The 20,705-nt window shown below is 44.9% G+C and overlaps 1 protein-coding gene across 1 annotated transcript in view; it reads left to right on the top strand.

Moving 5' to 3' along the window:
* The window catches only part of LOC115135869 (cell adhesion molecule DSCAM-like), a 134,245-nt gene extending 113,924 nt beyond the window's left edge, over positions 1-20,321 (top strand). Inside the window, exons 17-31 of the mRNA XM_029671022.2 lie at positions 594-749; positions 1,243-1,376; positions 1,692-1,845; positions 10,967-11,084; positions 11,418-11,581; positions 11,740-11,838; positions 11,972-12,160; positions 12,315-12,605; positions 13,989-14,165; positions 14,297-14,327; positions 14,512-14,627; positions 14,896-15,045; positions 15,685-15,882; positions 16,117-16,419; positions 17,810-20,321. Coding sequence (XP_029526882.2) covers positions 594-749; positions 1,243-1,376; positions 1,692-1,845; positions 10,967-11,084; positions 11,418-11,581; positions 11,740-11,838; positions 11,972-12,160; positions 12,315-12,605; positions 13,989-14,165; positions 14,297-14,327; positions 14,512-14,627; positions 14,896-15,045; positions 15,685-15,882; positions 16,117-16,419; positions 17,810-18,204 — 2,675 coding nt within the window. The 3' untranslated portion in view covers positions 18,205-20,321. The remainder of the gene's footprint in view (positions 1-593; positions 750-1,242; positions 1,377-1,691; positions 1,846-10,966; positions 11,085-11,417; positions 11,582-11,739; positions 11,839-11,971; positions 12,161-12,314; positions 12,606-13,988; positions 14,166-14,296; positions 14,328-14,511; positions 14,628-14,895; positions 15,046-15,684; positions 15,883-16,116; positions 16,420-17,809) is intronic.
* The last annotated feature ends 384 nt before the right edge of the window (positions 20,322-20,705 follow it).

Genomic DNA, 20,705 nt, shown 5'->3' with positions numbered 1-20,705 from the left:
CTCTACAAGGTGTCGAAAGCATTCCACCTGGATGCTGGCACATGTTGAACCCAATGCTTCCCATATTTGAGTCAAGTTGGCTGTATGTCCTTTAGAAGGTGGACCATTACTGCTACTACACACAGGAAACTGTTGAGTGTGAAAAACCCTGCAGCGTTACAGTTCTTGACACAAACCAGTGCGCCTGGCACCCCATTCAAAGGCACTTGGATATTTTGTCTTGCCCATTCACCCTCTGAATGGCACACATACCCAATCCATGTCTCAATTGTCTCAATGCTTAAAAATCACTGATTGAAATGGATTTAACAAGTGACATCAATAAGGGATCATAGCTTTCACCTGGATTCACCTGATCAGTTTGTCATGGAAAGAGCAGGTGTTCTTAATGTTTTGTATTTACCTGTATTTACCAAGCAACTTTTCATCTAAGTTAGTTGACATTTACAGTAATTCTGCATTTGACATCATTGTTTTTCTCCCTCCCTTCTTCCCTGTCTCTTTTCCTTGCTCCCTACATCTCTTTCTGCCTTATTCCGACCGTTATTTCCTCTCATTGCCCTCTATCCCTTCCTCTTCTTCTCCTATCTCAGAGCTGGGGGAGATCCGTAACGTGACCACCTCTAAGCCGTCTCTGGAGCTGGATGGTCTGGAGAAGTACACCAACTACAGCATCCAGGTGCTGACCTTCACCCGGGCCGGGGACGGAGTGCGCAGCGAGCAGATCTTCACCCGCACCAAGGAGGACGGTACGCACACCAGTAGACAAGAAGTCTTCAGGCACTGTTCTAGGATCAGCTTGCGCTCTCTAAATTCTAACCTTAACTATTAGGGGGAAGATGCTAAACTGACCTTAGATCACTGTGTAGGGGGAACTGCATCATACTAGAGGTCAGGGGTCAACTGTGATAGGTAAACCGTGCCTAGATTTGCATATCCCCTCTTGCATTATGTAAGAGCGTTTTGAAAAGTAGAAATAATTATGACAGAACTTCTGTTTGAATTTGGTGTGAAATTATATCAATTTTTGTTGAGTTGGTGCAGAAGACTCACATAAGTAGCTGAAAAATTGCAGCTCCTGCATATTGCAGATCGCCCTGTAGCATCAGACGTTCAGGCACGGTTACTGGAATGACTGATTTTGACAAAACTTAAATACAGATTGGTTTCCTTAGATGATATACAAAACAAGGATAAGGGTAATAATGTATATTTCCCTATTTTACTGTTTTCCCTCACCAGTTCCTGGTCCTCCGGCTGGGGTGAAGGCAGTGGCGGCGTCTAACTCGGTGGTGTTTGTGTCGTGGCTCCCTCCTCTCAAACTCAACGGCATCATCAGGAAATACACAGTCTTCTGCTCTAACCCACACCCCACGGTAAGGAGGGCACAGAGTACTGGGTTTCAGAGTACAGGGATAAAGGCATGTCAGTGATGGACATACAGTAGATTTAAGAGACCTGGCATAATTGGAGGAGAGGGAGGCACCAGATTCAAGGGCTAGACTAGATAAGAAGCCTGCATGGTGCACAAAGCTACAGGGAGACTGATGATGGCTTATAAACCCTCTATCTAAAATTGTCAGGGCTGTGACATCAATGTTCAACTCTAATAATTGATACCTTGGCACAGACATTTGGAGTAAGTCCTGTATCTCTCTGCTAACTTCATGTCGGTCTCTCCCCTCCTACAGGTGAGCAGTGAGTTTGAAGCAGCGCCAGACGTCTTCTTCTACCGTATCCCCAACCTGAGCAGGAGCCGCCAGTACAGCATCTGGGTTGTGGCCGTCACCGCAGCCGGCCGTGGCAACGCCAGCGACATCATCACCGTCAAACCCCAGGCCGAGGGTAGGTGGAGCTTATGGTTTCCCTTCTCATTATCCTGAAACAGATGGTAAGATGAGGTGTCTCAGTCTCTGAATGTTTTTAAAAGACACAAAAGACATCAGCTCATTTTCACTGTGTCAAAGCCTTGATCAGAACATTTAAAGGGGCACAACCCTGAGAAACTCTGCCTATGAGTTGCCTAACTTAGAGCTTATTCAGATTGACGAAAGTTGGAAGAGTTTCATCAGGACGAATTTAGATAATATAAGTAAAAAGAGGAGACCATACTATCCCCACCCCCATCTCAGGATGTGAATGTAGTTGAAACGAGCTCATCAAACTGAATTAAATAAGTCTACTATTTCACCCGGTCAGCACTGTGCTGCGTAATGAGAACTGATAAGCTAGCAGCACTGTGCTGCTTAATGAGAACTGATAAACTGTCAGCACTGTGCTGCTTAATGAGAACTGATAAACTGTCAGCACTGTGCTGCTTAATGAGAATTTATAAGCTGTCAGCACTGTGCTGCTGAATGAGAACTGATAAGCTGTCAGCACTGTGCTGCTTAATGAGAACTGATAAACTGACAGCACTGTGCTGCTTAATGAGAACTGATAAACTGACAGCACTGTGCTGCTTAATGAGAACTGATAAACTGACAGCACTGTGCTGCTTAATGAGAACTGATAAACTGACAGCACTGTGCTGCTTAATGAGAACTGATAAACTGACAGCACTGTGCTGCTTAATGAGAACTGATAAACTGACAGCACTGTGCTGCTTAATGAGAACTGATAAACTGACAGCACTGTGCTGCTTAATGAGAACTGATAAACTGACAGCACTGTGCTGCCTAACGAGAACTGATAAGCTGTCAGCATGGTGCTGCTTGGTGAGAACTGTTTAGCTGTTAGCGCTGTGCTGCTTGGTGAGAACTGATAAGCTGTCAGCACTGTGCTGCTTAATGAGAACTGATAAGCTGTCAGCACTGTGCTGCTTAATGAGAACTGATCAACTGTCAGCACTGTGCTGCTTAATGAGAACTGATAAGCTGTCAGCATGGTGCTGCTTGGTGAGAACTGATAAGCTGTCAGCACTGTTCTACTTGGTGAGAACTGTTAAGCTGTCAGCACTGTGCTGCTTGGTGAGAACTGTTAAGCTGTCAGCACTGTGCTGCTTAATGAGAACTGTTAAGCTGTCAGCACTGTGCTGCTTGGTGAGAACTGATAAGCTGTCAGCATGGTGCTGCTTGGTGAGAACTGATAAGCTGTCAGCACTGTGCTGCTTAATGATAATTTATAAGCTGTCAGCACTGTGCTGCTTAATGAGAACTGATAAGCTGTCAGCACTGTGCTGCTTAATGACAACTGATAAGCTGTCAGCACTGTGCTGCTTAATGAGAACTGATAAACTCTCAGCACTGTGCTGCTTAATGAGAACTGATAAACTGACAGCACTGTGCTGCTTAATGAGAACTGATAAACTGTCAGCACTGTGCTGCTTGGTGAGAACTGATAAACTGACAGCACTGTGCTGCTTAATGAGAACTGATAAGCTGTCAGCACTGTGCTGCTTAATGAGAACTGATAAACTGTCAGCACTGTGCTGCTTAATGAGAACTGATAAACTGACAGCACTGTACTGCCTAACGAGAACTGATAAGCTGTCAGCATGGTGCTGCTTGGTGAGAACTGATAAGCTGTCAGCCGTGTGCTGCTTGGTGAGAACTGTTAAGCTGTCAGCACTGTGCTGCTTAATGAGAACTGATAAGCTGTCAGCACTGTGCTGCTTAATGAGAACTGTTAAGCTGTCAGCACTGTGCTGCTTAATGAGAACTGTTAAGCTGTCAGCACGGTGCTGCTTGGTGAGAACTGTTAAGCTGTCAGCACTGTGCTGCTTGGTGAGAACTGTTTAGCTGTTAGCGCTGTGCTGCTTGGTGAGAACTGATAAGCTGTCAGCACTGTGCTGCTTGGTGAGAACTGATAAGCTGTCAGCACTGTGCTGCTTAATGAGAACTGATAAGCTGTCAGCACTGTGCTGCTTAATGAGAACTGATAAGCTGTCAGCACGGTGCTGCTTGGTGAGAACTGATAAGCTGTCAGCATGGTGCTGCTTGGATGAGAACTGATACGCTGTCAGCACTGTGCTGCTTGGTGAGAACTGAACAGCTGTCAGCACTGTGCTGCTTGGTGAGAACTGAACAGCTGTCAGCACTGTGCTACTTGGTGAGAACTGAACAGCTGCCAGCACTGTGCTGTTTGGTGAGAACTGAACAGCTGCCAGCACTGTGCTGCTTGGTGAGAACTGAACAGCTGTCAGCACTGTGTTGCTTGGTGAGAACTGAACAGCTGTCAGCACTGTGCTGCTTGGTGAGAACTGAACAGCTGTCAGGACTGTGCTGCTTGGTGAGAACTGAAAAGCTGTCAGCACTGTGCTTCTTGGTGAGAACTGATAAGCTGTCAGCACTGTGCTGCTTGGTGCGAACTGATATGCTGTCAGCATTGTGCTGCTTGGTGAGAACTGATAAGCTGTCAGCACTGTGCTGCTTGATGAGAACTGATGAGCTGTCAGCACTGTGCTGCTTGGTGAGAACTGAACAGCTGTCAGCACTGTGCTGCTTAATGATAATTTATAAGCTGTCAGCACTGTGCTGCTTAATGAGAACTGATAAGCTGTCAGCACGGTGCTGCTTGGTGAGAACTGATAAGCTGTCAGCATGGTGCTGCTTGGATGAGAACTGAACAGCTGTCAACACTGTGCTGTTTGGTGAGAACTGAACAGCTGCCAGCACTGTGCTGCTTGGTGAGAACTGAACAGCTGTCAGCACTGTGCTGCTTGGTGAGAACTGAACAGCTGTCAGCACTGTGCTGCTTGGTGAGAACTGAACAGCTGTCAGCACTGTGCTGCTTAATGAGAACTGATAAACTGTCAGCACTGTACTGCCTAACGAGAACTGATAAGCTGTCAGCATGGTGCTGCTTGGTGAGAACTGATAAGCTGTCAGCATTGTGCTGCTTGGTGAGAACTGATAAGCTGTCAGCACTGTGCTGCTTAATGAGAACTGATAAGCTGTCAGCACTGTGCTGCTTAATGAGAACTGTTAAGCTGTCAGCACTGTGCTGCTTGGTGAGAACTGATAAGCTGTCAGCACGGTGCTGCTTGGTGAGAACTGATAAGCTGTCAGCATGGTGCTGCTTGGATGAGAACTGATACGCTGTCAGCACTGTACTGCTTGGTGAGAACTGAACAGCTGTCAGCACTGTGCTGCTTGGTGAGAACTGAACAGCTGTCAGCACTGTGCTGCTTGGTGAGAACTGAACAGCTGTCAGCACTGTGCTGCTTGGTGAGAACTGAACAGCTGTCAGCACTGTGCTGCTTGGTGAGAACTGATAAGCTGTCAGCACTGTGCTGCTTGGTGAGAACTGATATGCTGTCAGCATTGTGCTGCTTGGTGAGAATTGATAAGCTGTCAGCACTGTGCTGCTTGATGAGAACTGATGAGCTGTCAGCACTGTGCTGCTTGGTGAGAACTGATGAGCTGTCAGCACTGTGCTGCTTGGTGAGAACTGATGAGCTGTCAGCACTGTGCTGCTTAATGAGAACTGATAAGCTGTCAGCACTGTGCTGCTTAATGAGAACTGATAAGCTGTCAGCACTGTGCTGCTTAATGAGAACTGATAAACTCTCAGCACTGTGCTGCTTAATGAGAACTGATAAACTGACAGCACTGTGCTGCTTAATGAGAACTGATAAACTGTCAGCACTGTGCTGCTTGGTGAGAACTGATAAACTGACAGCACTGTGCTGCTTAATGAGAACTGATAAGCTGTCAGCACTGTGCTGCTTAATGATAATTTATAAGCTGTCAGCACTGTGCTGCTTAATGAGAACTGATAAGCTGTCAGCACGGTGCTGCTTGGTGAGAACTGATAAGCTGTCAGCATGGTGCTGCTTGGATGAGAACTGAACAGCTGTCAACACTGTGCTGTTTGGTGAGAACTGAACAGCTGCCAGCACTGTGCTGCTTGGTGAGAACTGAACAGCTGTCAGCACTGTGCTGCTTGGTGAGAACTGAACAGCTGTCAGCACTGTGCTGCTTGGTGAGAACTGAACAGCTGTCAGCACTGTGCTGCTTGGTGATAACTGAAAAGCTGTCAGCACTGTGCTTCTTGGTGAGAACTGATATGCTGTCAGCATTGTGCTGCTTGGTGAGAACTGATAAGCTGTCAGCACTGTGCTGCTTGATGAGAACTGATGAGCTGTCAGCACTGTGCTGCTTGGTGAGAACTGATGAGCTGTCAGCACTGTGCTGCTTAATGATAATTTATAAGCTGTCAGCACTGTGCTGCTTAATGAGAACTGATAAGCTGTCAGCACTGTGCTGCTTAATGAGAACTGATAAGCTGTCAGCACTGTGCTGCTTTATGAGAACTGATAAACTCTCAGCACTGTGCTGCTTAATGAGAACTGATAAACTGACAGCACTGTGCTGCTTAATGAGAACTGATAAACTGTCAGCACTGTGCTGCTTGGTGAGAACTGATAAACTGACAGCACTGTGCTGCTTAATGAGAACTGATAAGCTGTCAGCACTGTGCTGCTTAATGAGAACTGATAAACTGTCAGCACTGTGCTGCTTAATGAGAACTGATAAACTGTCAGCACTGTACTGCCTAACGAGAACTGATAAGCTGTCAGCATGGTGCTGCTTGGTGAGAACTGATAAGCTGTCAGCCCTGTGCTGCTTGGTGAGAACTGTTAAGCTGTCAGCACTGTGCTGCTTGGTGAGAACTGTTTAGCTGTTAGCGCTGTGCTGCTTGGTGAGAACTGATAAGCTGTCAGCACTGTGCTGCTTAATGAGAACTGATAAGCTGTCAGCACTGTGCTGCTTAATGAGAACTGTTAAGCTGTCAGCACTGTGCTGCTTGGTGAGAACTGATAAGCTGTCAGCACGGTGCTGCTTGGTGAGAACTGATAAGCTGTCAGCATGGTGCTGCTTGGATGAGAACTGATACGCTGTCAGCACTGTACTGCTTGGTGAGAACTGAACAGCTGTCAGCACTGTGCTGCTTGGTGAGAACTGAACAGCTGTCAGCACTGTGCTGCTTGGTGAGAACTGAACAGCTGCCAGCACTGTGCTGTTTGGTGAGAATTGAACAGCTGCCAGGACTGTGCTGCTTGGTGAGAACTGAACAGCTGTCAGCACTGTGCTGCTTGGTGAGAACTGAACAGCTGTCAGCACTGTGCTGCTTGGTGAGAACTGAACAGCTGTCAGCACTGTGCTGCTTGGTGAGAACTGATAAGCTGTCAGCACTGTGCTGCTTGGTGAGAACTGATATGCTGTCAGCATTGTGCTGCTTGGTGAGAACTGATAAGCTGTCAGCACTGTGCTGCTTGATGAGAACTGATGAGCTGTCAGCACTGTGCTGCTTGGTGAGAACTGATGAGCTGTCAGCACTGTGCTGCTTGGTGAGAACTGATGAGCTGTCAGCACTGTGCTGCTTAATGAGAACTGATAAGCTGTCAGCACTGTGCTGCTTAATGAGAACTGATAAGCTGTCAGCACTGTGCTGCTTAATGAGAACTGATAAACTCTCAGCACTGTGCTGCTTAATGAGAACTGATAAACTGACAGCACTGTGCTGCTTAATGAGAACTGATAAACTGTCAGCACTGTGCTGCTTGGTGAGAACTGATAAACTGACAGCACTGTGCTGCTTAATGAGAACTGATAAGCTGTCAGCACTGTGCTGCTTAATGAGAACTGATAAACTGTCAGCACTGTGCTGCTTAATGAGAACTGATAAACTGTCAGCACTGTACTGCCTAACGAGAACTGATAAACTGACAGCACTGTACTGCCTAACGAGAACTGATAAGCTGTCAGCATGGTGCTGCTTGGTGAGAACTGATAAGCTGTCAGCCCTGTGCTGCTTGGTGAGAACTGTTAAGCTGTCAGCACTGTGCTGCTTGGTGAGAACTGTTTAGCTGTTAGCGCTGTGCTGCTTGGTGAGAACTGATAAGCTGTCAGCACTGTGCTGCTTAATGAGAACTGATAAGCTGTCAGCACTGTGCTGCTTAATGAGAACTGTTAAGCTGTCAGCACGGTGCTGCTTGGTGCGAACTGATAAGCTGTCAGCATGGTGCTGCAGCACTTGCTGAAGCTGAGAACTGAACTGATCGCTGTCAGCACTGTGCTGCTTGGTGAGAACTGAACAGCTGTCAGCACTGTGCTGCTTGGTGAGAACTGAACAGCTGTCAGCACTGTGCTGCTTGGTGAGAACTGAACAGCTGCCAGCACTGTGCTGTTTGGTGAGAATTGAACAGCTGCCAGGACTGTGCTGCTTGGTGAGAACTGAACAGCTGTCAGCACTGTGCTGCTTGGTGAGAACTGAACAGCTGTCAGCACTCTGCTGCTTGGTGAGAACTGAACAGCTGTCAGCACTGTGCTGCTTGGTGAGAACTGATAAGCTGTCAGCACTGTGCTGCTTGGTGAGAACTGATATGCTGTCAGCATTGTGCTGCTTGGTGAGAACTGATAAGCTGTAAGCACTGTGCTGCTTGATGAGAACTGATGAGCTGTCAGCACTGTGCTGCTTGGTGAGAACTGATGAGCTGTCAGCACTGTGCTGCTTAATGAGAACTGATAAGCTGTCAGCACTGTGCTGCTTAATGAGAACTGATAAGCTGTCAGCACTGTGCTGCTTAATGAGAACTGATAAACTCTCAGCACTGTGCTGCTTAATGAGAACTGATAAACTGACAGCACTGTGCTGCTTAATGAGAACTGATAAACTGTCAGCACTGTGCTGCTTGGTGAGAACTGATAAACTGACAGCACTGTGCTGCTTAATGAGAACTGATAAGCTGTCAGCACTGTGCTGCTTAATGAGAACTGATAAGCTGTCAGCACTGTGCTGCTTAATGAGAACTGATAAACTGACAGCACTGTACTGCCTAACGAGAACTGATAAGCTGTCAGCATGGTGCTGCTTGGTGAGAACTGATAAGCTGTCAGCATGGTGCTGCTTAATGAGAACTGATAAGCTGTCAGCACTGTGCTGCTTAATGAAAACTGATAAACTGTCAGCACTGTGCTGCTTAATGAGAACTGATAAGCTGTCAGCACTGTGCTGCTTAATGAGAACTGATAAACTGTCAGCACTCTGCTGCTTAATGAGAACTGATCAACTGTCAGCACTGTGCTGCTTAATGAGAACTGATAAGCTGTCAGCACTGTTCTACTTGGTGAGAACTGTTAAGCTGTCAGCACTGTGCTGCTTGGTGAGAACTGTTAAGCTGTCAGCACTGTGCTGCTTGGTGAGAACTGTTAAGCTGTCAGCACTGTGCTGCTTGGTGAGAACTGATAAGCTGTCAGCACGGTGCTGCTTGGTGAGAACTGATAAGCTGTCAGCACGGTGCTGCTTGGTGAGAACAGATAAGCTGTCAGCATGGTGCTGCTTGGATGAGAACTGATACGCTGTCAGCACTGTGCTGCTTGGTGAGAACTGAACAGCTGTCAGCACTGTGCTGCTTGGTGAGAACTGAACAGCTGTCAGCACTGTGCTGCTTGGTGAGCACTGAACAGCTGCCAGCACTGTGCTGTTTGGTGAGAACTGATAAGCTGTCAGCACTGTGCTGCTTGGTGAGAACTGATAAGCTGTCAGCACTGTGCTGCTTGGTGAGAACTGATAAGCTGTCAACATGGTGCTGCTTGGTGAGAACTGATAAGCTGTCTGCACGGTGCTGCTTGGTGAGAACTGATAAGCTGTCAGCACTGTGTTGCTTGGTGAGAACTGATAAGCTTTCTGCACGGTCCTGCTTGGTGAGAACTGATAAGCTGTCAGCATGGTGCTGCTTGGTGAGAACTGATAAGCTGTCTGCACGGTGCTGCTTTGTGAGAACTGATAAGCTGTCAGCACGGTGCTGCTTGGTGAGAACTGATAAGCTGTCTGCACGGTGCTGCTTGGTGAGAACTGATAAGCTGTCAGCACGGTGCTGCTTGGTGAGAACTGATAAGCTGTCTGCACGGTGCTGCTTGGTGAGAACTGATAAGCTGTCAGCACGGTGCTGCTTGGTGAGAACTGATAAGCTGTCAGCATGGTGCTGCTTGGTGAGAACTGATAAGCTGTCTGCACTGTGCTGCTTGGTGAGAACTGATAAGCTGATGGTGAGCAGTGGTAGGCAGTGTAGTGGTCCATTATCTGGACATTCTCATCCTTACAGGCAAGGTGATACATGTGGTTTCCAACCTGATGCGTTTTAGAAATCAATCTGCTGCCTGACCATCCTCGTCCCAAACAGACAGTGGTGTAAAGTACTTAAGTTAAAATATTTTAAAATACTACTTAAGTCGTTTTCTGGGGGTATCTGTACTTTACTTTAATATGTATATTTTTGACTAGTTTTACTTTTACTTCACTCCATTCCTAAAGAAAATGATGTACTTTTTACTCCATACATTTTCCCTGACACCCAAAAGTACTAGTTACAATTTGAATGCTTACAGGAAAAGGGTCAAATTCACACATGTCTCTGGTCATCCCTACTGCCCTACTGCCTCTGATCTGGTGGACTCACTAAACATAAATTCTTCCTTTGTAAATTGTGTTGGAGTTGCCCCTGGCTGTCAAAAAAAGTTCTAAAAAAGGAAATTGTGCCGTCTGGTTTGCTAAATATAAGGAATTTGAGGTATAGCATTTACTTGTACTTTATACTTTTACTCAAGTATGACAATTGAGTACTTTTTCCACCACTGTACTTAAAATCCATTTAAAATCTGATACTTTTAGACTTTTCCTCAAGTAGTATTTTACTGGGTTACTTTTACTTGAGTCATTTTACATGAAAGTATCTTTAATTTCACTCAAGTATGACATTTGAATACTTTTTCCACCTCTGCAAACAGACCACTTTATATCTGTCTAAGCACAGAGATGGGCTGTCTTAAGGGGTGCAGGTGTAGACGAAGAGGTGGGGAATTCAATAAAGTTGGATAAAGAATTAACAGTTTACACTGCTTTTATAGAGCTTCCCTTGAAAGTATTTGGGATCGATTTCCACCTTTGGGTCTGTTGTACCAGGAAAACTAAATCAAGTCAGCCAAAGTATTTGACCCGGTTGTGGTGTGTTTGTGTGCAGCTCCAGCTCAGATCCTGACATTCAACGGCACAGTGACCACCCCCTGGATGAGGGACATTGTGTTGCCCTGTAAGGCGGTGGGCGACCCAGCCCCCACGGTCAAGTGGCTCAAGGAGACGTGAGTACAGAGTACAACACATCATGCTGCATGTAGGACAGACAGTAGAACTTAGTACAGACCATGTTTTGAGTCACTTTTAACGCACACTAAATACCAGTGAAAAAACAGTGGCTCTTTGGAATGCCAATTTTCAATGAAGACCTTGTGTGTTTTCAGTATCCTTTCACACTTATCAGCAGAATGTCAAAAATCATGGTTGTTGACATGTGCCGCATATTCCTATACACATAAAAGTATTGTAACATTATCCAATACTTTTCAAATATTTCCTCTGTAGAGTATCTCACTGTAGTTCATTGTCTGACTGTCTTTCGTACATTTGTGATTCAGGAATGGAAGCCCCGCCCCTGCTGTGATTGACAGTAGACGCATTGTTCAGGGCAACGGCAGCCTGGTCATCCGCACAGTGAAAGCTGAGGATTCTGGGAACTACACCTGTGTGGCTAGCAACAGTTTTGGGCCAGATAAAATCATCCTCAACCTGCAGGTTCAAGGTAAGTCAGTTAGTGTGTGGTGGAACAATCCAGTTCACCAGTCTTCAGGTCAGTTCATAACAATACTAAATAGACATGTATTCATCATAGGTAGTGAAGTGAAAGGATATCATCATGAGTTAGAAGGACTTAAATAAAATCCATATTTTTACTTCTAGTTCCCCCGGACCAGCCTCGTCTCACCGTTACCAAGACGACCACCACTTCCATCACTCTGTCCTGGATACCAGGAGACAACGGAGGCAGCTCCATACGAGGTCAGACACCAACGCAGCTAGCAGCAACACTAACTATTAAAGGAGATTTTTGTTTTCCCTTGGACAACAGCGTACTGGCTTTATTAAATAGCAGGCAACACTGTAACATCCTAACCAATCTCTCACACATCAGGCTACATCCTGCAATACTCAGAGGACAACAGTGAGAAGTGGGGCAACTTTGCCATCAGCCCTAGTGAGCGTTCCTATCGACTGGAGAACCTGAAGTGTGGCACCTGGTACAAGTTCACCCTGACTGCCCAGAATGCTGTGGGGCCAGGGCGCATCAGTGAGATCATCGAGGCTAAGACTCATGGGAAAGGTAGGGAGATGGTGACATCCTTTTACATATGTGTTTTATTAAATAGTGACCCCATTGCTTTTACTCAGTTAATAATGGAAAACTCATTCTTATGGAAAGACCTCTCATTGAAGTGTTTGTGTGGTCTGACTCCTCTCTCCTCACTCCCCAACAGAACCCCAGTACTCTAAAGAACAGGAGCTCTTCACCAGTATCAATGCCACGCGTGTCAGGCTCAACCTGATTGGCTGGAACAACGGCGGCTGTCCAATCACGTCCTTCACGTTAGAGTACCGTTCGGTGGAGTCTCCCACGTGGACCACGGCCCAGCGCACCTCTCTGACCAAGAGCTACATCCTGTATGACCTGGCCGAGGCCACCTGGTACGAACTGCAGATGAAGGTGTTCAACAGCGCCGGGTCAGCAGAGAAGAGGGTCAAGTTTTCCACTCTGAGCTACGATGGCAGTGAGTTCACTTGTCTATACACGCTTATAGTGACTTATTCAGGATATCTGAATAAAGAATGAAGAACTGTAGTTTAAAAGTCATTTACCTAACCATTCCTTGAAAATTGTGTCACAACCGCCTGAGTTTCCATCAAAAACATTAATTTACAGTATGTCCTATACCTGCCTTAAAGGAGAAGGAAATTACCTCATATTTAGCTATTTACTGGTCCTTGGAGCTCTTCTCTCCTCCCTGCCATTAAAGTGGCTGTCTCATGTTAGTCTTCCCTGGTCCGGACTTTAAAAGGCTCTAGGCCTAACTGATGAATGGGGCAGTAAAGTACCTCGAATAGATGTTCTGCTGACTCCAGTGGCCGTGGCGATTTCACACACACACACACACACACACACACACACACACACACACACACACACACACACACACACACACACACACACACACACACACACACACACACACCTTCACTAGACTCTAGTCTATTTGTCCCCCCCACATCCATCTAACCCCCCAGCCATCCAGGAAGTGTAAAAGGGGAAAAAAATAGCTTTGTTTTCAGCTAAGAAGGTTGAGTTGATCTTCTGTCAAGTGGGCATTACTGCCAGTTTGGCAGAAGGTCAGGTGCTGATTGCAGCTAGCGCAGTGCTGCAGCAGCTTGTTGGAGCAGATTGGGTGGGTTTGATGGAAAATACATTAAGATTGGGATGCAAGATGTAGAGGCACTGTTACCTTGTGCCAGGTGCTTGATCCATGTTTTAAACATTAACACAAAGCTCGTTTAGTATTTACTATTCATCGACAGACACTGCATAGCAGAGGAGGCTCGTGGGAGGAGCTATAGGAGGACTGGCTCATTGTAATGGCTGGAATGGAATTATGGGAATGGTATTAAATACATCAAACATATGGAAACCACTACCAGCCATTAAAAGGATCTTGTCCTCCTATAGTTCCTCACACCAGCCTCCACTGCTGAATAGGCTTAATATGTGTTCTTGTTTGGATTATTTTTTGCAGTCATTCTCTCGTCTACCAGGTCTGATTGCGACACTTGACAACCTTCTAGTTATTGTACAAGTAACCTAACGTAGCAGGCATAAAAGAAACGCCTGAGCGGGATGCCCCACATTCTGGTCCTGACAAGAAAGAAAACTGTCAGGGAGTTTCTCTTCTGGACTATTCAACCAATCCACTAAATATAGAGGAGGAATTAAGATGAAATGTCACCAAAGCGGAAGTCTCATTACAGGCTCTCTTCCAATTCCCCTGAAAACCTCATTTACCCAGCCCCGCTGAGGGTGTTGTGTCTCAACCTACATAATGCTGTCATAACACATGTCATAGTTTATGTCAGCTAATGACATCTCTATGACCTGTCTCAAGGTACCATTGCTCCACTGGTGAAGGCTCCAACGGTGAGTGTGGACAGTACATCCAGTAACGAGGGTCTGAAGATGGTGACCATCATCTCCTGTGTGCTGGTGGGAATCGTGCTGGTCTTCGTCCTGCTTCTAGTCCTCAGGAGGAGGAGGAGGGAACAGAGACTGAAGAGGCTCAGAGGTGAGAGGTCACAGCAGCAACAGGGCAACGCCTGATTGGTTAGATTTCTGTCAAATTTCGGTAACTATTGTCAAGTATAGTGTGAGTATCATCTGTATGTAATGTGATTTTTGTTCTTGTTTGCTCTGTAGATGCGAAAAGTTTGGCAGAGATGCTGATGAGGTAAGCATGAGCAGTTTGACATATAACTTTATAGACAGTTACTATTGTCTAATGCATTAATGGAAGAAAAAAACATTCAATACTGTATCTATAGAATCATATTAGAATCACCCGTTTCTGAATATCTGATGCAGTGTGATGAGGTCCTTATTGACCAGTGTATGTTGTTTCCTGTGTTCCCCAGTAAAAACACACGACCTGCAGACACCATCAACAAGCAGCAGCAGACCCTTAGAATGCACATCGACATCCCCCGAGCCCAGCTGCTCATAGAGGAGAGAGACACCATGGAGACAGTCGGTGAGTGGACACTCATACATTATGCTGCTTTCATGTGTTCTCTGAATTATCTGAAACTTTGGACTGAAACTCCCAGAAAGCTCCCGGACATGTCAAAACTCATAATGAGCTTCCAAGTAGGAAATACGAGTGGGAAACTTGTGTAACATTGGATAACAATATGTGAGTATCGCATATCTGTGGCCTTCTATGTGGTAGTAGTACCTACTGTGGCGATTCTCATCGTGCTGTGGTGACCGTGTTTGTGAAATGATTCTCTCTATTTCAGACGACAGGTCCACAGTGCTGCTGACTGACAATGACTTTGGGGAGTCTCAGAAACAGAAGTCATCTACGGTTACCCACACCGTCCACTACCAGTCCCTGTCCCAGGCCACCGGACCTCTAGTGGATGTATCTGATGCTAGGCCAGGAACCAGTAAGTCCAGTACGGACATCCTCTTTACTTTACTAGCGGTGGAGCTAGAATTAATAAGTAAAATCAGGATTGCATTCATACAGCTGGAATTTATTCAGCTAGACTTGATTCCAGACAACAGACTGGTTTGATTCAGCTCCAGTCCTCAAGAGAGTCATCAGAAGCATTAGGAGCACAGCCCCTACCATCTCCACTGATGTTGTTCACACTGATAAGCATTTACTTTCAACACAGTGATTATTGCTGTTGTATTTTTTTCAATTCTAAACATGAATGATTATGTACAGTATGTGTATTGCATCCAATCAAAAATGTACGTATTTGTGGAGGACTGCAGTCAACCCAATCAAACCTTTTTCTCACTGTTATTGTAAGCTCTATGTATTTGTGTGGACATCCTGAGATGAACTCCAGGTGAGATATTGTGATGGTGGGCGTTTTCTTTTTGTTGGTTTATGTGAGGATTGGGTGTCCATCCGTCATTGCTATTGCCAGATACACACTTACTGCCACCCTTAAAAACACTCACAGTCAGCTTAAAAAAGCAGAGCATTGCAGTACTCAAGATGACCCCTTGCTATGTGACATAACACCCTGGTGTGTGACTGTGATGTCATTTTCTGTATCTTTCCGTGTCAGATCCCACAGCCCGCCGCACAGCCAAAGCAGGCCCTGCCGCACGCAACCGCTACGCTAGCCAGTGGACCCTGAACCGACCCCACCCGCCAGTCTCAGCCCACACCCTGAGCACTGACTGGAGATTGCCCACGCCACGGGTGGCCGGCTCTGTGGACAAGGAGAGTGACAGCTACAGCGTCAGCCCATCTCAGGACACAGGTAACAACGCACCTGAAGATGAGACAAGTCTGCAACAACTGCTATAACAGTCCCCATATAAGAATGTCTGTAACATCACCCTTAACCATAACAACACCTCTCACCTCTTTAATAAAAACAAATCGGCCTACTATAGAACATTCAACCATGCCAACCGTTTATAACAATGCTAATGCTAGCGTTAGCCCCTAACTGCTCTACTAACATGGCATCTAACCCTAACCCCTGGTATAGACCGGGCACGGAGCAGCATGGTGTCCACAGAGAGTGCCTCGTCCACCTACGAGGAGCTGGCGCGGGCCTACGAGCACGCCAAGATGGAGGAGCAGCTGCGGCACGCCAAGTTTACCATCACAGAGTGCTTCATCTCGGATACGTCGTCGGAGCAGATGACAGCAGGCACCAATGACTACACAGACAGCCTGACGTCCAGCACACCCTCCGAGTCAGGCATCTGCAGGTTCACTGCCTCCCCGCCCAAGCCTCAGGATGTCAGCCGAGTCATGAACATGGCCGCACCCAAAGCTCATAGACCGGGTGAGGCCACGTAGACACATAGCTAACTCTGCTGTAGCTAACTCTGAGCTCTGTTGCCATGCCTGTAATGCTTTGGTTTGAGGGCCCCCCCAAGCACTAACGCTAATCCTAACCCTAACGTTCACTTTGAGATCTGATACATACTTTCTTCATATATAGACTGTGGGGTTAGTCTATGATCTGTTACCTGTATGCGTAACTGTAGCTTAATTGAATAACTCTGTGTCTTAACATTTCAAGCTATTATGTTCTTCATATGCCAATGAAAACGAACAAACTCTGTAATATGCATTTAAAACACAACGCTGGTCAGTCAGACCAAACGTATCAATTCAGGGCCATTTCCCTCTCCCTCGTAAATGTTAGGCAAACCAGATCATATCCCAGGGTTAGGGGTTCGTAAATATTTACTGCTGATATATCAATTTAATTGTTCTGAAGATAATGGTCTAGTAATGCTTAGGGTTGCACAATTCTGGGAACTTTCAATAAATTCCCTGGTTTTCCCGAAATCCCGGATGGAGGATTCCTAGAATCAGCAGGGAATAAAACATGAAACCTGGAATATTCCATCAAGGATTTCTGGAAAACCAGGGGTTTTATTGAAAGTTCCCAGAATTTTGCAACCCTAGTAATGCTACTTGCAGCAACAAATGTGGAGTTTTGCAGACAGTGATTTCAATAGATTCATGTATTAATTAAGGTAATGTATTAATGAAGCGTATTCTATTGACAAAACACCATTGCAGGATGACCAAGCTTGAACATTGAACCACCTAAATCTGTTTGAGGCCACTTCACCTCATGAAATCAGTCTTTTTGTTGAAGTCTTCATCTTATTCATTCTATATAGTTTTGGTTCATTATAGTTATATTTGATTAAACTCTGTAGACTTTACTCAGATACATTTGTAATGAGCAGCACTGGAGTCTTAAATCTATAATATTACTTATTTATGTTATAGAAAAGCAAGTCTCCTTCTCCCTCCATTAACCTAATAAGTATAATGGAATCTGGGGGGGTTTAATGACATTGTAAAATATTGCCATTTCATTTCATGTTGGTCAAGGCCAAATTCAGATGAAGAACATTCTTTGGCATATTACCTCAATAACCAGACAAAGTAGTATACTTTAATAGTCTGTCAGAGTCTATGGATGACTTTGGCATATAAACTACCCTAGTTTTGTGGGTTGGTGTGGAAGATGTGATGAGCTTGTATCTCACCTAACCTTTCCCCCAGGGGTAGTCATTTTTCTTTACTGAAGTGTTTTGAACTGAGATTTTTCCATATTTCCACTGGCCATATGTGTATTCTATGGGGTTGTTGTCCATAAAACACAATGTATCATAACTAACTCCCCTCTCTTTCCTTCCTTTGTCCTTTAGGGGGCGAGCTAGTGCACCTGCCTCCTTACCTGCGCATGGACTTCCTGCTGAACCGCGGCATGTCGTGCTCGGGCACTGGAGGGAGGGGTGGCGCCGGGGGGGAGGGGGCCATGGGCCAGGCCTGCTTGGAGCCCCAGAAGAGTCGCTCCCTGAAACGGCCATCACGCATGGCTCCCCCAACTCCCACGGAGGCCCCCCAAGCCAGCAACAGGGCCAGCAGCAGGGACCCAGTGGCCCAGTGGCAACCCGGCTCAGCAGCCACCCTGCCTCACAGAGAGGGCTCAGAGCTGGCCCAGGCCGCCAAGCTTAGCACCTCCCAAGAGTCCCTGCTGGACTCACGAGGACACCTCAAACAGACCAACAACCCCTACGCAAAGTCCTACACGCTGGTATAACATCAGTGGCATGGGGCCAGACTAAAATTCACACTAACACTGGACTTATTACACTTACAAGTGCAGTAAACTGACTCTCACCACACAGTCCTGTATATAATGTCCCCTTTCTTCTTAAGGGGTACCTTTTACTAATCTTCTTTTATTTATTTTTGGAGCTTTCTTTCTTTGTTTTTTAAAAAACTTGTGAGTAAATTCATTCATCTGAAATGACTCCACGCAGAGCTTGACAAAATAATTTTGTTATGAGGGAACATTATTTATTCTTGATTATTATTGTTAATCATTAATTATTAATCAGTGATTATTTGTTGTTAGTTCTCAACTATGAATGATTATTAATTATTGATTACAATTGATCAATTATTACCATTACTACACTATTTGAATTAGAACCTGGACAAATTTTTCCCAGAGTATGAGATGATAATTTGGAGCTTGTCATTTTTTTCTATGGAAACTTCCTCTAAAACACTGAATGAAACTCTGGAGAAATCTAAGATGGAAGCAATCGACACCAGTCCAAACTTGTCAGCTGCTCTCAAATTATTACTTTTTTGAAGAAAAAAATCTATTTCCGATGGATGCATGGGTACTGACCAATTAAAGACGATTAAGAGGATTATGATCACGACTGGACAGCCCAGTTGACCATTTTTGTCACACTATGAAATGATCAAATGTGAAGATTTATTATTCTTATTACTATAAATATATATATATAAAAAGAGAAATCACTTTTATTTGTGGATATTACAGGGAAGAATTGATTTGGTTAATAAAGTCCGTAGTCATGTTTGCACATATCTCGTTTTGATTAGGAAATGGAGTCTCTGTTGATCTTTCTCTGTGTCGCATACTCTGATGGTGCAATATGAAAAAAGATTATGAAAATTATATTGATACTATTTGCTCTATACTGTACTGTAATGAAAAATAACTATGTTAGTATACTTACAGGGCGGGACAAACCCCAGCTATGTATTCAGGTGTAGTTTACCACTGCTAATTTGCCAGGGTGGTAAATGAAGTTAGTTAGAACAGGGAGGGTCAGAGATATAACGGTTTGCACTTCACGACACCCCCAAAAAATGTCCAGACAGAGCCCCTATTCTCAGTGCACTAGGTAGAGTCTTCAAGGCTCTCACTCTCCTCCTCAATAGATTTATTGTCGCTGCATTGCCGTGATGCTCCTCTACAGGGAAAAACTTGAGACAATCCCCCCTTCAAACCAAATCCAAATCTATGGGAAGTGTCTATCTAAAGTGTGGATATAACTACACAGTTTTAGTTGTTGTTTACCCTGGCCCATTTTTCTTTGTATTTTAGTCCTGGAGGGAGAGTTTGATAAGAATGCTGTGAGGTCATTAATGGCAGTTCATATTATTTGTTTTAATTGTCTTCATTATGATATTCCTTTTAACAAAATGTCGCTTTTTATTTTTAACATGGTGTTCACCTTGGTGACACTGAAATAAAGAGAAACTAACCCACAGTTCAAATTTTATTAATAAAAAGGCTGTTCCCCAAATGATCCTTCACAGTTTGACATGAATGACTGGCGATGGGTTGTTTAGAGGCACGGATAGAGGAGGACGCCCGCACAGGTTGTGGGTGGGGTGTGTCACTGGGTGAGTGAGTGAATAAGTGAGTGAGGAACTGAGTCAGTGAGTGAGTGGTGATAGGGGTGGATTGTTGGGTAATTCATCTGAAAAGAATTTGAAACGACAGTCATTGATTATCACTAATTCCTTTTTATGTAAAAGCACTCATGAGTCTCATAAAACTCAAACTCTCCAAATAAAAATATTGTTGTATCAATGACATTTCATGTTTTTTCAGTACTAAACCCGGGGTTGGGTTTCTACTAAGCTAACGTGTGTCATTGTTTTAAGATCATCATGCCAAGGTTCATTTATACCCCTTTAAGCATCCCCCCAAAATATGTAAAAAATTATTTGATGAAACATTGAATTTGGCCTTACTGCTATTAGCCCATAGAAACGCATTGAATAACATATTCAAACATGGCAAAATAGTCCCAAAAAATTAAAAGGAAGTATGTTTTGAAGTGTCTTTCCTATATCTGAGAGATTTAAGATCATACAATTATTTAAAAAAATAATTACACATATTTAACCATTTTTTTGTCACTGAAGTAATTCCATACACAGCATACTTCCATATACAGCATACTTCCATATACAGCATACTTCCATGTACAGTATACTTCCATGTACAGTACTTCCATGAATTTTTTTAAATGGTCCCTGGCTACCTTCAGACAAGTCTTGTGGGGTTTGTGGGCGTCCTAGAGCAAAACAACCGACTTGTACTTGTTCGTGAGAGTCCCATCGTTCAATGGTGGGCTCATATTAAGGCGTCCGCATACTTCCCGTCCGAAACAGTTTGTGTATATTATATTATATATTGTTTTGTGATGTTTTTGTTCGTTTTGGTCTTCAGTAAGGGTGTTTTTGGCTGTTCGTGCACAATATTTC

This window comes from Oncorhynchus nerka, linkage group LG10 (assembly GCF_034236695.1).
Source record: "Oncorhynchus nerka isolate Pitt River linkage group LG10, Oner_Uvic_2.0, whole genome shotgun sequence".
Taxonomy (NCBI): domain Eukaryota; kingdom Metazoa; phylum Chordata; class Actinopteri; order Salmoniformes; family Salmonidae; genus Oncorhynchus; species Oncorhynchus nerka.
Note: the sequence above shows the minus strand (reverse complement) of the source record. Positions and strands in the feature narration are given on the sequence as shown.